Raw genomic sequence first — 17,066 nt, forward strand, 5'->3', positions numbered from 1 at the left:
AAATCTTAATTTATTTTGACAGGTTTATTTTTTGATAAGAAGTTTGCCCTTTTGAATTTACTCATCAGAAGCTCAGAAATTTGTCCTACTTACTAGTGGAGTAGGTCTACAACCTCTAGCAAAGAAGCAAGTTGTTTCTTTCAGGCCCACGAGATTAAAAAATTTCTTAAGTCCAAATTATACCGAAGAACTGGTACTTCCTCTGATTTATATTAGGCATAAGAAATATTATGTAAAGTAAGATGCAATATCTGAATACCTCCAAAGCAGAGAGAGAGAGAACTCAAGTCCATGGGGAAAATAAAGGTAGTATTAGAGGATACCAAGACCAGTTGGAGCATCCCAGAAACATTCATAAATTAAACTTAATTACTAATATTCTAGAACAAGGGTGGGCAAACTATGGACCCTGGGCCAAATCCTACCTGCCTGCTGCCTGTTTTTATAAATAAAGTTCTATGGAAACAAAGTCATGCCTATTCATTTACGTATTGTCTATGGCCTATATGATAGAATAATGATAGAGCTGAGTAGTTTTATTATCTGGCCCTTTATAGAAATATTTTGCCAACCTCTCATCTATAATAAAATGTTAAAAATGATTATATCTAGATTTGCTAAAGAACTTCCTCTTTTCTAGGAAATAAACCTCAATCTAGAAAACTAACATAATTTTAATTTGGCTATCTTATTACATTAACAACCTCTTCATAAGCTACCCTAATAACCAATGTCAAAGTGCCATCAGTGCTACTTTAAGTCTTTCAGTATCTTAGTATTGTATCTTATACTGGGTTACCAGAGTCTTGCTTTGCTTTTGGTAACAATGAACAGCTTGGTTCACTGTTTTTATCTGCCGATTGAAGAAAATGTAATAACGCAGGAATTTAAGGCATAATTTAGGTATATCAGTCTATATTGTAATCTCCTCACATAAATTTCAGAAATAATATTATGATTTTTTTTCCTTCCCAGATGAAAAGATAGCAAAGAACCAGGTTAACATAACTATATGAATCCTACTGAACGACTACATTCAATCTACAATGAGCACAGTTAAAATATTTCCTAGTTTATTAACACTTAGTAGTTACTAAAATAATTTTTAAATGATATGCAATGCTTTATATCTAAAAAAAATATTGAAATAAAAAGATAATACACTCCTATGTTCTATTTTAATGTGTCTTTACAAACCTAGATGCCTGGATTATCAACATTATTTTACACCAAAGTATTTAAAGATTATACTTCATCAGGTTTCACTGTTATAAATTATGTTTAATAATATGTTAAAATACAAAAACTCTATCATTATTTTCTCACAACATAAACATTTCTGTCAACAATATTCCATATACCAGGATCATAAGACGGTGGAGGAGGAGGAGGAAGTTTGCCACCCTCTTTAAGTGCTTGATCAAGGCCTTTAGCTGCTCTTATGGTGGCAATGAATTCTTCATGTTTTCTTCTCCAATTAGATGGTTTCTTTGGTGGTTCTGGCTACAAATAAATAAATAAAGTATCACAATTTCTTTAGTAAATTGAAATAAAACTTGAGGTAATGCCATATAATTTTAAATATTCTCTTATTAGTAGTCCTTAAATGATTTCCTTCCCAAATTTATAATTTTAAAGAGAAACTTTATGTGACTGAATTATATCATATGCAATCTTTTATGCAATTCTCATCATGACAGACACTGCTAAGTTGCTTTCTGTGTTAGATCTACTTAGGTTGCCACTAAGAGTGCTGCTACTGTTTGAATGTCCCCTCCAAAACTCATGTTGAAATTTAATTACCATTAATACAATATTAAGATGTAGGGACATTTAAGAGGTGATTAGGTCATGAGGGCTCTGCCGTCACAAATGGATTAATGCCTTTATGCCGGGAGTGGGGAGTGGGTTAGTTATTACAGAAGTGGGCTCCTGATAAAAAGATACTTTTGGCCCCTATTTTCTCTGTCTCATATGCATGCTTGCTCCTCCACCATGGCATGATGCAGCAAGAAAGCCCTCACTAGATGCCAGCGCATGTTCTTGGACTTCCTAGCCTCCAGAACTGTGAGGAATAAATTTCTTTTCTTTAAAATTACCCAGTTTGCAGTATTGTTATAGCAGCAGAAAACAGATTAAGACAAGTATATTTTCCTATTTTCCTATACACTCTCCAATAGAGTACGTTATCCAACTTTTGGGTTATTAACTCACTAAAGAGGTGAAAAATAGTCCTCTCTCTGTGGATTTAATCGGATTTTCTTCTCTGATTAGTGAGATTGAGCATCTTTTCATATTGTTAAGAACCATTTGTACTGCCTTTTTTGTGAACTGTTTATATTCCTGATTAACATTTATTGGGTTACTGGTCTTTTTTGTCACAGTTTCTATTGATAGTAACTCTTTATAGGAACTATCCCCTTCCTCCTACCAACAATTTGTCTTTTGATAGGCAGCATTATTTTTAAAATATGGTTTAATTTACTGGTCTTTTCTTTTACGGTCTCTAGATTTGCAGTCATAGTTAGCCATGCTCAAACTCACATGATGGAAAAATGAAATTCTCCCATGTTTCCTTCTAGAATTTCCACAATATTGTTTTAAAAATTTTAAATTTTTATTCATATGGAATTTACTCTGGTGTATGATGTGACAAATGATTTAACTTTATTTTTTAACATAGCTATACAGTTGTCCCACCATCCTTTATTGACTCCTTCCCCCCCAGAACTGTTATAACACCTTTATCACATACCAAACTCCTTCATGGATTTGGGCCTATTTCTGAACTTAGTCTTCTGTTCCATTGTTCTGACTATCCTGGGTCAGTATCAGTGTTTTAAATATTGAAACTTTATATTTTAATATCTGATAGAGTAATCCTATTTTATTCTGCTTCTTTTTCAATCTTTTCCTGGTTATTCTCATACATATATTTTCCATATGAACATTAGAATCAGCTTGTTTAATTTTAAAAAATTATATTTTAACTGGAAAAATTAAACATTTCATTCATAAACAACTTAGGAAACTTAAAAGTTTTATGATGTTGAGTCTACCTATACAAGCATCTAGGCTATATTTTCATTTGAGGAAGTGGTCATTTGTATCTTTTGGTAGGTTTTCTGAGTATTGTTTGTTGAAGTATCTTTATCATAAGGTTTATTCGTAAGTATTTTAGATTTTGTCTTGTCCTTTTATATAAGGTCTTTTCTTATTTTTATGTGTTAAGAGGTTGTTTGTTGAATATATGATGACTAGTACTTTCCGTATAGTAACATTATACCACATTATTTCACCTTTCCCTTATTGTTTGCAGTAATTTCTCAGTTGATTCTCTTGGGTTTTCCAGGTATATCACATCTTCTAATAATAACAGTTTTACCCAGTCTTTTCCCCAATCTCTATACATGTAATTTCTTGTTCTTATTGAACTGGATCAGCTGGCGTGTACTGTGTTGGTTGCAGCTTAATCTTGTTCCTGACTTTAATGGGACTACCTCTATTGTCTTTCCACTCTTTCATGCTGGCTCACATGCTACAAAGAGTTATTTTATCATATTATTAAAACATCCAACTATTTCTATTATATCTTTATTTTTTAAATCAAGAATATGTGTTGAATCAACAAAGTCAAAAGATGGCTCTTTAAAAATGCTAATAAGGCAAGACTAATCAAGAAAAAAGAGAACACAAATTATTAAGGAATGAGAATATACCATACAGTTCATACAAACATGATAAAGAAAAGAAGATATTATAAAGAAACTTTATGCCAATCAATTTTATAATTAAGATGAAACACACAATTTACTTGGAAAACACAACAAAACAGATACCAAAAGAAATAGAAAATCACAAGTGTTATATTTATTTTAAAAAATAAATCTATTCCTTCCCACAAAGAAACCTCTTGGCTCAGCTGCCTTTATTTTTTCATTCTTGGAAACATTTAAGGAAAAAATAGCATTACTCTTACACAAACTCATTCAGAGACTAGAAAACAGGAAAACAACTTTCTAACTAGTTTTCTGAGAGCAGCAAAACTTTGATGAAAAGAAAGATTACTGATCCACCTCTATAATGAATATGGATGTAGAAACAGTAAATAGCAAATTTAGATGTTTGAAGTGACTGACTCTTTAAAGTTTCTTATTCCATAGCAAAATATCTGATCACAATATTAATCTGCTCCACAATGGTATTACTCATCTACTGGTAAGTTTTCCTGCTCTTTTCTTTTTCCCATAGTATCTTTTATCAATGCTGGGCTAATAATGGTTTTATTATTCATCACTGAATAATTTAAGTTTTCTTGGTACAGCTATTTGCAACAGATTTGGGGGAGGAGAGGCCCAGTATAGCCTTCTAGGCTACACAAACCAGCAGCTCTCTTCTCTGTTGCACGAGATATAGACTATTTCCTGCAAATAAAGTGCCTTTGTGTGATTACGTACACCTGCCTCTTCTGGTTCTCTGAAACAATACTGATCCAGGAAGGCTACTGCTGCCAATCCTGCTTCCCTCAAATCCCTCAAGAACCACTTCAAAAAAATGACACAGCCTTTTAGGTTATGCCCTTCATCTTCAGGTAGGGCATTTTTATAGTGCTTTCCAAGGGCCTCTACCACTAGGCCTCCTCGACTCTTCCTTTTCTCCCCATTACTCCCTTCTAGCTTTTATCCAATTTCATCCTTGCTCATTCCAGTTTCTGGCTACCCAAATTCCTGCAGCTCATCCCAGTTCCCACCTTGACTCGAGTAAACAAGAGAAATATATTCTCCGATGAGACCTCTCACCTTTAAGGAATCACTTTTAAAGCAGCAGATTTCCAGAATCTGTGCCATGGCCCTGGCCCTCCCCAGCAACTTCCTGTACTTCCTCTTATGGGTAATTGCTCCTGGATCTCAACTGCTTTGGGCAGTCCTTACATACCTTTTGGTAATTTGTGGATTATGCCTGCCTTTTGCCTTTCCAACAACGGAGTTTGTAGTTGCTTTGCCCCCACTCTGCTTGTGATTTTTGAAGGATTTTTTTTGATAAATGTAAATATATTGAGAAATACACTACAATGTTCAAATTTTCTAAGACATTGCTTCTCAAACTTTAATGTGAATATGACTCACCAGGAATTTTGTTGTAATGCAGATTCAGTATGTCTAGGAAGGACCTGAGATTCTGTATTTCTAAAAAGTTCCCCAATAACATGGATATGACTGCTATATGGACTACACTTAAAGCAGCAAGGCAATAAATCACTTAATGTAAAGCAATGGTTTTTACTTTTTTTTCTGGAAATTAATTTTTAAGTATTCAAACCCCCTTCATTATAAAAGAAATAGAATAATTAACATTTATTGAGATCACCAATTATGAGATCTTATGTAATTCCCACAATAACCCCACAAGATAAATACTACCACTATCATCATTTTACTTCATAAACAGAAGCATAATTAGATTAAGTAACTTTCCAAAATAACATAGAATGTAGCAGACTCAGGGTTAAATCCAGGCATTCTGACTCTTAAGCCAGCTTTCATACCCACTATATCATACTGCCTATTATGATTTGGCTAGTTTATCTTCCTAAGCTAATTTAAGTTAATATAATCATGTATTTGCCAGGTTACTAAAAAACAAATTGAAATATTGGTTTATGTACCTTATTCAAATTTCGTTATATCCAAATACTATACCATTTTATATAAGGAATCTGCGAATCCACAGATTTTGATAATCCAAGGTGGGGTCCTGAAACCAATCCCCTACAGATATCAAGGGATGACTATATGACAGGTATTAAGGAGAGATTATTATTGCTTTGGTTCCAAGAAAGAAAACAAGCTAACAATAGCTGTACATGGACAACTGAACAACTGACAAAACTTTTCCCCAGAAGACATAATATAGATTACAAATACTGACAATCAATAAGTCGAGATAATCAATATCTATTATGCTAAAATATCTACAAATAATAGCTTTACTTTCTGTATACAGGAATTATACTACTGGTAAGAGATAGTAGTAGTTCAAAACTTAAGTTATACCTAAAGTTTTTAACAATGACTTAGAAAGAACATGTGACAGCACTTGGCTCTCCAATGGTATAAAAACCTCACTGTAATTGATGGAATTTGAGATGGCACCTTGGTCTACTCCTACTTTGCAGAAGTTTGAAATTTTATTTAGAATAAAATTTATTTTATAACCTTCTGATAATTCCTAAACTGAACACATAACACAGAATTGTGTTTATTCTTTAATCTTAGTAAAACAGGTAATTATAATTTTTTCTATATATAATAGCAAGGTTCATATTGTTCAAGAGGTTATATAGTTACCCTTGGTTTAAGAGGTTTTACTGTTGGAATATCAGTTCCTTCAGCTCTTTGTCTGCTTGAATCAAAAGTCTTCCGTTTTTTAGTGGCGGTTTTCTGGCAAATGGGTCCATGTTTTTTCTGTTAAGTGAAAAAATGTAATATATCATTTTCTCTTTCTACAGAAGAGAAAATTATAAAACTTTATTTAAATTGAGATCAATTAAAAAATCTGAAAAGATATACCTTGCCTTAATTAAAATTAACTTTTAAAACACATCTGTAATACATGCTGTAAGTTACCTTTCTCACAAAACAGTCTTCTAAAATTTTATTAACACTTATTCAATATCTTCTAGTTTTCACATTGCTAAGAATAAGAAAAATAATGTAACCAAGTTAAAGCTAATCCAGTGGGGGGGGGGGAGTCTTTACTAAACACCTGAACATAGATACTAGAAAAACAATGTAAATTGAGAAGAATGCATTATGGTTAAATTTACAAAAGTTAATAGTAGTTTGGATTACTAAAGCTAACATAACAGTAATATGCTAATATAAAGTTTACATAAAATAATAGGGCAAAGTGGTCAGATTTGTGTTCTTCCCCCATAATGATCCCTTTCCTCCATTCTGGAAGTCAAATTTTCTACCTTTCTTCACCTAGGATATTTCTTGAGTTACCTAGTGTTCCACTCCTCTGGTTTTTGTTTGTTTGTCTTTTAGTAGAGTTGCCAACTCAATCATTCATTCATTCATTTTAAGGGCATTCCAAGAGAAGCTCTTTTAAGTGACCTCCAGTTAACCAATTACATAAACAAACATTCTCCCTCTACTACATAAAGCATGTTGACTGATAACATCAGTGCGTTAAACATACTTTCTTTTGTATTTTGGTAAACACTGAAGAAATGAACTATTAAACTTTAGGAAAAAAGAAACCCCAAAACTGATTTATTTGATGTCATAGGGCCTCTTTTGCCTTCAGTAAATAATCAGTAATCAACTGTTTTATATACTTGTTTTCAGTTTTCATTTCAACAAACAAGCACTGTAACTATAAATATGAGAATAAAATCTTTAAGCATTTAAGAAAAAAATGAGGTTAGCAGGCAGTAGACCCCTGTACAAATGTTCTGGCATATGTCAAGCGTAAGTGCTGCTTGTTTCCAAACCTGATTATTCAAGTTGTAGCTGTTATAGTGGTAACTTCATTAAATCAAATACTAGACAAATGAGGGCAAAAAAAAAAATGCATTTTTTGCCTGTGAAACTCAGCTGAATGCTTTCAAAAATAATTAATAAGAAAAAAAGTCACTGAATGAATGTATAGGAAAGATGTTTTTAAAGGATTACAGAAAAGTCATTTAAAAGATGCTTACACTCAGAAGGCCACTTTGTATCATTAATTCTTCATTTTGCTCTAAACAAACAAACTGAAATTAGTAAGAGGATGCACAGTGGATGGTGGCAGAACTCTAATCAGCAGATCCATATTCAAAGAAAAAATTCCTTATCCTCCAAATTATTAATAAATGTATATTTTTAATGTATGTACTGCCGAAGCAAGCACTAAATGTATATTTTTGTTTGAAGTTACCATCTTTAAGGTACATAGGCATGATTTTTATTGTTCCCTATTTTTATAGTTGGCTAATTTTTATTAAGATCAGTTAAAAGGGCTTCAATATTTGTACATACTAAGTAACCAAAAGTATCTGAGGGGGGCATAATAAATTTTAGGTACACTTTTATACTGAAAAAAACTTTTTCTCTGGGATACTTCAAAAATACATAAGAATTGAGAGATTAGTATAATTAACTCCCATTTAGTCATCACTCAGCTTCAACAATTAAATTACCAACATTTTAGCAATTTTGTTTCATCTATTCCTGCTTTTGTTCTAAAATACTGTAAAACAAACCCCAAACATTATATAATTTTGTATTTGTAAATACATTATTACTTATTTCTAGAGGTATTTTGTTTTGTTTTTGTGTTTTTATTTGTGGTTGGTAATAATCCCACAAAACTAGGAACAATTTAACAATTTAATAGAGGAGTTCTGAAGACCAAACCTTAAAGGAAAGAGAGTGCTCTGGAAGAATGACATAGTTAGAACCAAGACTCTAGAACAAAGACCACCACCCAATAACTCTTCAAAAATTTCCAAATAAGATCTTCCCATGAGAGTTGTCATGAAGTATTGAACAATTACAGATCCATTAAACCGCAAAGAGAAAAGGAACAAAATCAGTCTACTCACTAATGCTACCGGAAAGAAGGTTCTTCCACAAATCTTGCAAGGTAACAACTCTCCAACTTGGACAACACTTCCATTTTCTAAAACAGAAAAGAATTTAAAATAATTTCTATAGTTCAAATCCTGAAACTTCAAATGTTAATGTTTTCTCTTAGTTTCATAGGTAAATTGTCAATTTTTGTGAAAAATGTCATTTCTTTTTGAAGTGAAATTATCATTAAAATGGGTAAAAAACTTGGAGTTATCAAAGTCAAAAAGTGGTGTAAAAAAAAAAAAAAAAACCAGGATAAATACAGAAGAGTCATGATTTAAGGAAAACCAAGTTGGGCTGGGCATGAGGGTTCAAACTTGTAATCCCAGCACATTGGAAGGCAAGGCCAGACGATCACTTGAGGCCAGAAGTTCCAGACCAGCCTGAGAAATATAGCAAGACCCAGCCCCCATCAAAAATTTTTTAAAAATTAGCCAGTCATGGTGGCACATATCTGTAGTCCCAGTTACTTGGGAGGCTGAAGCAGGAGGACCACTTGAACCCAGGAATTCGGGGTTACAGTAAACTATGATTGGGCCACTGTACTTTAGTCTGAGCAACAAAGACCCAGTCTCCAAAAAAAAAAAAAAAGCCAAAATAAGAAAAAAAAACTAAGAAAACTCACAAGATAATCAAGTTGATACTGTTGGAAATACTTAGTTTTCTTGTAACTATTTTAACCAAATCAATTTACAGGCTATCGCTACTGTAAATTACTAAACTTTAAAAACCAAATTTATCTTATTAATCTCTAAGGCATGAAGATATACTATTGTTAATGGCTTAAGTGACATCCTGAGATGATCTGAGGAGTCTAGAATAAAAACAATAGCAGTCTGTTTATCACCACACAATAGAAAGCGTAATGCTCTATGGATAAGATCACCTAGTAATGCAAACTGCATGTATTATGTGAACTGTTCATTATTTTATACACATAAAACTTACATTAAGAGTCACTGGTCCAGTAAATTGAAATAGTCTGACCTTACAAACACAATTAATTAAATAATGAAGAGATGGCTACAACGTTCACTAGATTAAAATTAATATAACCATCATGTATGTACTTGGACATAACAAATGTTAGTAATAAAATAATTTTTTAAAAAAACAAATAACTAAATTCTTTGGGATTATATAACTGAGTCAATTTGTCATTTTATTTTGTAGCTAAATACCAAACCTAAATTTATTTTCATACCTATGTTCTAAAAAATTATCTTTTCCATAGTTTCTGAATTATTTTACAGATTAAAATTATTTTATCATATGAAGACAAGTAGAAAAGAATTTTCCTTCAGAAGTAACATAAACAAACTCATAACGAAGTACATTATGACTGTATATAATCTATTTCAAGGCTTTTAGTGAGTTCAAAGTAAACTAATCAGGTGAACCAAAATAGACACTGGTGAGAATACATTCAAATACAGTAAGAGAAGAACTGTTTTTGTTCTCTCATTCTCCTAGTACTCCACTGCCCTATTTTACTGGTAGATGGTGACTACTTGTCATCTCAGATGGAGGTAATGTTCCACAGTGGCTTAAGTAATGGACACTACAAAAGCAAAGATTTGCCTGGTTTGTCCAGGAGCTAAATTATTTAGAGAGGGCAACGTAATTTATCAGGATCATTTAACTCTGCTAACGATCCAGAAAGTTGACACAGTTGCTATATGGAATCCATTAGGTTCATTAAGAATGTCTTCAACATGATAGAATGAGACCTCATGCTAAATAGCCTACTAAGCTTGCTTACAGTTTCCACTTATTCCTTTAACTACCAAGCAATGATTTAAAAATTCAGGAACACAAAATATTAAAAAGCACCATATTTTATTAATTAAAAGTATATTTTGTTATCTACATATTAAATAGATGACAGGGCAAAATCTTACAAAAATTAACTATTGAGAAAAATCAATTTAACACATGGAAATAATCTGAGTGCCTATTCGAACACCTACTACTTGCCAAGTATGTACCAAGTAATAGTAACACAAGGATGGAATAACACAATCATCATTACTCTCATAAAACTAATATAATCTATATGATTTACTCATTCACTGTATCCAAGAACCAAATCATCTCCTATTTTTATACAAAATATTAAAACTTAACAGCAACCAGAATATTACAATAAAATTCAATTCTTAGAATTAATTCCCACAAGTTATCAAACATGTTTAAAATGTCTTTAAAGGAAAATTATCATCACTAGAAGGCATAAAAAAAGATAAATTACCATTAAAGAGAATGCATTTAAAAGTAATTATCTCAATAAAAATCTTTTTAAAATAGAATTCACCCAAAGTAAATAAAGAATATGAGATATATATATAAATTTATAATTTCCTCTTATATGAGCTGGTCATAGAACACAGTCCTATAATTCACAAAATATGGCATGGGCATGTATGCTGATGGCATGACCTATTGAGGGAACTTCTACTCAGTAGCAAGGTAACAATTCTCCAACTTGAATAACACTCCATTTTCTAAAACAAAAAAAGAATTTAAAGACAATTTCAATAAATCAATTGTAAAACTTAAAATTTTAATGTTTTCTCTCAGTTTCATAGGTATATTGTCAGTTCTTATGAAAATGTCTCATTTCATTTTGAAATAAGCAAAATTATCAATTAAAATGGGAACAAGACTTAGTGTTACCAAATTCAAAAAGACCAGGATAAATATAGACAAGTCAGGATTTAAGGATAACCAAGTTGACATTGTTGGAAATACCTAGTTTTCTTGTAATTATTTTAATCAAATCAATTTGTCATATCCTCTTAACTTATGCACTATCTCTATTGTAAATTACTAAACTTTAAAAACCAAATTAACCTTACTAATCTCCAAGGCATGAAGAACTATCATTGATGATGGGTTAAGCAACTTCTTGAGATGATCTGAGGCGTATGGAATAAAAAGAGTCTTGTTTTGTTTATCACCAGATAATAGAAGGTATAATGCTTTATGGATAAGATCACCTAGTTATACAAAGTACATGTATTATGTGAATTGTTCATTATTTTAAACATATAATATACTTATATTAAGAGTCACTGGACCAGTAAATTGAGATATTCTGATCTCCCAGGCACAATTAATAAAATAATGATGAGGCAGCTATAACTTTCACTTGATTAAAACCAATATAACCATCATGTACCTGGATAAATCAAATGTTATTAATACTATGATATTCAAATGAGTGAAGATTATAGCAGAGAGCAAACATTGTTGAAAGAAGCATTCACATTGATGGACGGAACCAAATCAATAAAGTACTTAAATATTCTAGAACTCTCAAGAAGCCAATCTCTCCTTACAAAATTTAACCAGCACAAATGATTCTGTACTGAGTTGCTATATTTCATAACTTCAAAGCCGGCACAATAGTAAGACTTGAAATGATATCCTTATATAATACTATTATATAGGTGAGGTGAAACAATATATAAAACAGTTATGACATTCTAAAATGTATATATTTAAGAAATAGGAGAGAATATTTTCAAAAGAAATCTTGTAAATTAGCACTTCTGGCCTCCATTGTAGAATGTCTATCTCCTCACTGCTGTTAGTCTTATATTCTATCACAGCTAATCTGAATCTAAGCTTTAACACTCAAGAAACCTCTCTTTTGAAGCACAACATCTGTTATACCATTTTCTTCCCAAGATCCTTTCCAAAATCTAATTACTTTCAGACCAACAATATCCACTATCTCAAAAGATTTTTCTTTCTTAGCTCATCCCAGGGGACTTCACCATGCACACTTAACCTACTCAACACACAACATTCACCCACCACTGCACTTTAGTTACCTGAACTCTACTTTAGCAAAACTACTGCCAAAACAACTTAGAGTCCACCTCTGGACTTAAGTTCCTTCTCTAACCACAGACTTCTACCTTCTACCTTTAAGTCACTATCTTGATCTCAGAATGACTTGCATTTCCATTCCTGGCTGCACTTTTCTTCCTACCCAGTCTGAACATGACCAGTCATTTCTACTACTAATGACTCTCAAATCCCTTGCTCTATGGTCAAATGTGTGGAAAATGTGATACAAAACTGAGTTAAATGGGTTTTCATAAAGCAGAACTTCCTCAGTTGCTATTTGAACTGCACACAAACTTTATCAGGCCAATCACTGTGTTAAAACAGATCCATTCATTGATTTGTTAAGTATTTGTTGAGTACCTAGCACCAGACAGAAACTGTTCTGGGAAGTAGGGATACAGGGATGAAAAAAACCAGAGACCCTGATCTTATGGAGCTTTTACTGTTTTAATAGGGAAAAAATGAATAAAAACAAACATATAAAATGTCTGGTGGTGATAAGTACAATGAAAAAAGAACATAGTAAGGAGAGAAGACAGTCTTTGAAAAGTGGGTGGAATCAGGGAAAGCTTCATTAAGGAGATATTGAATAAAGACCTCAAGAAAAGGAAGTAACTGATCACCATTAATCTACTATTAGTCCAATTAGAAGCCCTCTCTTAAACCCTCATCCTGCTGGACCTTTCAACAGTATGAGACACTACTGATAAATCTCTTCAACCTTTAAAGTCCTTTCTCTCCTCCCAAGCATGCTATATTTTACCTCTATTGGCCCACTCTTAAGCTCTCTTATCCATCCAATAAGCATGTACTGAGGGGGCTTCCTATGTATTAGGCACTTAGCTAGATGCTTTATATATGTTACATCACTTAATACAGTTCAGTTAGTTTAGTATTTAACAGCTCCATTTTTTTATAGCTGAGAAAACTGAGGTTCAGATTAAACAAACTGCCTAAATCATAGAGCTAAAAGGAAACAAAACAAAACAAGGATTTGAACACAGGTCTCTCCAATATATTGGCTATTAAAATATCTGGCATCCAACTCAGTACCAAAAAGCAACAAATACTAGATAAGTTAAAAAAGATGAAGTATTATTCATAAACTAGTACATGTTTATATTAGGGAAAAATAAAACAGAAACCTTGATGGGACATGATGGCTGTCTTCAACTAAATGAAGGACAATAACACAAGAGCAATCAGACTTCTAGACAAGCTTTAGAGAGCAGTACTAAGGTCTGATAATTTCAGCAGTGTAAAAGGAATGGACAGCTGATCTCTGCCACAATTGTTATAACTATTTATCAGGGTGTTATGAAGGGAATGACAATACTATATGTAAGGATAAAATCTGCTTAGACTTTATCATCTCTTCATTTCACAGAAAAAGATTATAAGAGATTGGAACTTTCCCAAATCTAGAAATACTTCTATTGCCTGTACATAGATCTATAGAGCATAAACCTTAGGTGAAAAGGAATTGAAGGCTTTGCTGTAATTACCCACACAATTCAGAAGTGCTCAGATATTGATAGTACAAAATCATGAGCAATAACTTATATTTGGTTTCAAAATATAGTGTTCGGCCTAACAGCTCATCCTTTGAGAATCCAAGAAGCAAAAAAGATCCAGAAGACCAAAAATAACATATGTCGTATATGATCTATATATGCAAATAATGTAAAAGCTATAAGAAAGAGTAACATATCTTCAATAGAATTGTTTAAGAATCCATATATTTTCTGGTTTTACAACCAAAGTAAGTCTGGTAAGTGGTTACAACTAGAACCACCAATCTAATGTCAAAGAGCACAATATTTACTCAATTACTCTAACACATTAAGCAAACTTTTGAAGAGTTTTTTTACTAAATATAGAAAAATAATGTTTACTAGACTCTTTCAAAGTACTAGACTTAAACTTCTAACAGGTAAGAAATTTTGTCACTGTATCAATGTTTATTAAATGAAGGCATGAATAAATAAATCAATGAATGGTAACCTTAAGATTCGAAGTTTTGGTCTTTACAAAGTGTGATCTATTAGGGGAAGAGGGAGGAGGGTGGAGAAAGACACGGTCTTTAATAGCAGACTCTCAGAGCTTTTACTTTATTAGGATGAACCACTTGAAATTACCAATATTCATCCCCTACAAAAAGGGGAGCTTCATATATTCAACCTAATTAATTACAATTAAACACATTATACTTAATGATAGCATTTCATTTTGTAAGGGAAAAAAATCAAAGAGTAAAGTGCAAGTACTGTTTAACATGATATAACAAAAGCTGGGCCCATGCATAAAACAAGACCATACATATGGAATCCATGTATTTCTCCACCTATGTAACTGAGTATTATAATAGGTTTCCACTATATTTTAAAAGCATCCTTAGTAAGGTTTCAATAGTAATGTCATAGCACTGCTAAAACGTAAAGTCCACTAAAATATCGGTTCAATGAGCGTGGGGCTTTGACTGTTATGATCCTTTACTGCATCCTCAGGGCTTAGAATGATGCCCATCATAGACAAAGTCATTTATTTAACAACAAATATTTATTGAGTACTTTGTGTTAGACACTGTGTTAGTTGCTTAGGATACAACGTGAAAAATCAGATGAAAATCTTTGCCTTAATAACAAATGTTGAATAAAATAATCTTCAAACTGCACAAAGCACTTTATATATCTCATATTATATATAATGATAACCTTATGAGAATTTCAGAACCAATGTGCCTACCCACTATGCCATAATACCACCATGTTTTTAAAATAATTAAAATAAAAAATAAGTTGCCTCCTGAGGAGTCCCCTAAACAAAAGTATCTTGAAAGTAAGGAACTGAACTATCATTAGAATCTCTTATTTCCTGGAAACTTGAATTATATTCCTAATAAAGTAAGCAAAGAACAAGAACTTCACAGGTCACATCATACTGCAGCTGTCCACAATTATCAGAATTCTTCATCTATCATCCTTCAGGTGTTTACTATGAGAGCTTTAACACGGAGCAAAAATATGAAATAAACTCACCTCACGTTATTACATTTGCTTTTTGGTGACCTTGGGTCACTGAAAATGTTACCGCTACCACTTTTCACTTCACAACACAACCTACAATATTTTACTCTCTAATATGCAACATTACACAGGGTTAAATGCCTCTGTTCATTCTTAACTCCACCTGAATCCACGTAAATTAAGAAAGGGGAAAAAAAAGAGCTAATAATCAGTTTTGAAGGTTTGTTTGTTCATCAAAAAATCTTGAAACTGTTGTTGCCAACGCTAGTTGGTTTTTTTTCTTCCTTTGTTTTTAGGCGAATGCTGTCATTACACAGGATAAAACGAGTAAACAGAATAGAGAAAAAGTGAAAGAACTGGGAACAAAGCAAAATCTGGAGTCATGGTTACAGCACAGGATAAACCCAAAGATAAGGAACCAATGCTGGCTCTTCCTTACACAGTGGTCGTGAATAAGCCATTAAATCCTTCTGGCGACCTATTGTACCGGCTCTAAAGCTAGCCAGCGACACTTCCTTAGGAGATGCTCTAGCATTCCTCCCATAAAAGATGCCTTCGAAATGTAAAAAACGGTTATCCAGGGAAATTGGCCAAAGAATGTGTCAGGAGCTCGAGGTTGGAGACACACCCCTGGGCCCCAGAAAAGGCTGGCCTGGTGCCGGAGAGGCCGTGGACATTAATGGAGAGTCCAGTTTGCAAGGAGAATAAAATCTGGCCAGAGACTGAGATTGCCAAAAGGACGCTCAGTAGTCAGGCAAGATGAGAAAATGGCAGGAAGGGACGTGCAGACGCGTGCCAGAGGCAGGCTCAGGCCCGGGGTGGGCGAGCCCGGCTGAAGACCGTCTAAGGCGGGGCAGCCCGGGAGTCGTTCTCTCCACCGCCTCGGGGACTCTCTGCTCCCGCCCGCCCGGGCCTCCGGAGACGCGGCGGACTCCGCCGCTCCGGACCTGCCCTTGCCTCCCTGGTACTGAAATCCAGGGCTCCCCAGCTGCTCCGGGCCCGCTCTAGACCCCCGACCCGCATCCCTTCAAATCCTCACCTTCCAGTCCCTCCATTGCGCCGCCGCCTCGGGCTCGGCGAGACTGCTCGGGCTGCGCCCGCCACCGCCCAGCTCCGGCTGTAGCTACCCAGCCGCACCTCCCACCCGCTAACATCCCGGGCTCCCATTGGCCGAGCCCGGGCTGGGGCGGGGCTCCGGGGGCGGGGCCGCGGCGGAGGCGCGCCCCCTGGGGTCTCCGCCGGTCCCGGCCGGCTCGCGGCTCCCGGGCTGGTCCTCCGGGGATCCCTGAGCCGCCTCGGATTGCAGTCTGCTACCTAACGGCGCCTTTGTTCTACTCCAGCCTTGTTTTCCCTCACACCTCATTGTCCTATCTCAGTATCTCAGCACCTTACGGGTTCCCCATCACCAGTCCCTTATCCAGTCAATGCAAGTCTGTCTTCTCACCTATCCCTCTCAACGGATTCTGCAAGCAAACAAGCAAAACAAACAAACGTCCTACATACTTGTGGGCAGCACATTCTCCATGTTCTTCTGTTTGGTCCCACGACTGTACCTGACTGTTTC

At 34.3% G+C, this 17,066-nt stretch overlaps 1 protein-coding gene across 2 annotated transcripts in view; it reads right to left on the reverse strand.

Moving 5' to 3' along the window:
* ZC2HC1A (zinc finger C2HC-type containing 1A) overlaps positions 1-16,653 on the reverse strand; it is a 46,234-nt gene extending 29,581 nt beyond the window's left edge. For both annotated transcript variants that reach the window (XM_045560993.1, XM_045560994.1), the window contains exons 1-4: positions 16,542-16,653; positions 8,591-8,667; positions 6,348-6,464; positions 1,362-1,503 (exon numbers count right to left, since the gene is read on the reverse strand). In XM_045560993.1, coding sequence (XP_045416949.1) covers positions 1,362-1,503; positions 6,348-6,464; positions 8,591-8,667; positions 16,542-16,557 — 352 coding nt within the window. In that variant the 5' untranslated portion in view covers positions 16,558-16,653. The remainder of the gene's footprint in view (positions 1-1,361; positions 1,504-6,347; positions 6,465-8,590; positions 8,668-16,541) is intronic.
* Positions 16,654-17,066: the final 413 nt, after the last annotated feature.

The sequence above is a fragment of the Lemur catta genome, chromosome 9 (genome assembly GCF_020740605.2).
Source record: "Lemur catta isolate mLemCat1 chromosome 9, mLemCat1.pri, whole genome shotgun sequence".
Classification (NCBI taxonomy): Eukaryota; Metazoa; Chordata; class Mammalia; order Primates; family Lemuridae; genus Lemur; species Lemur catta.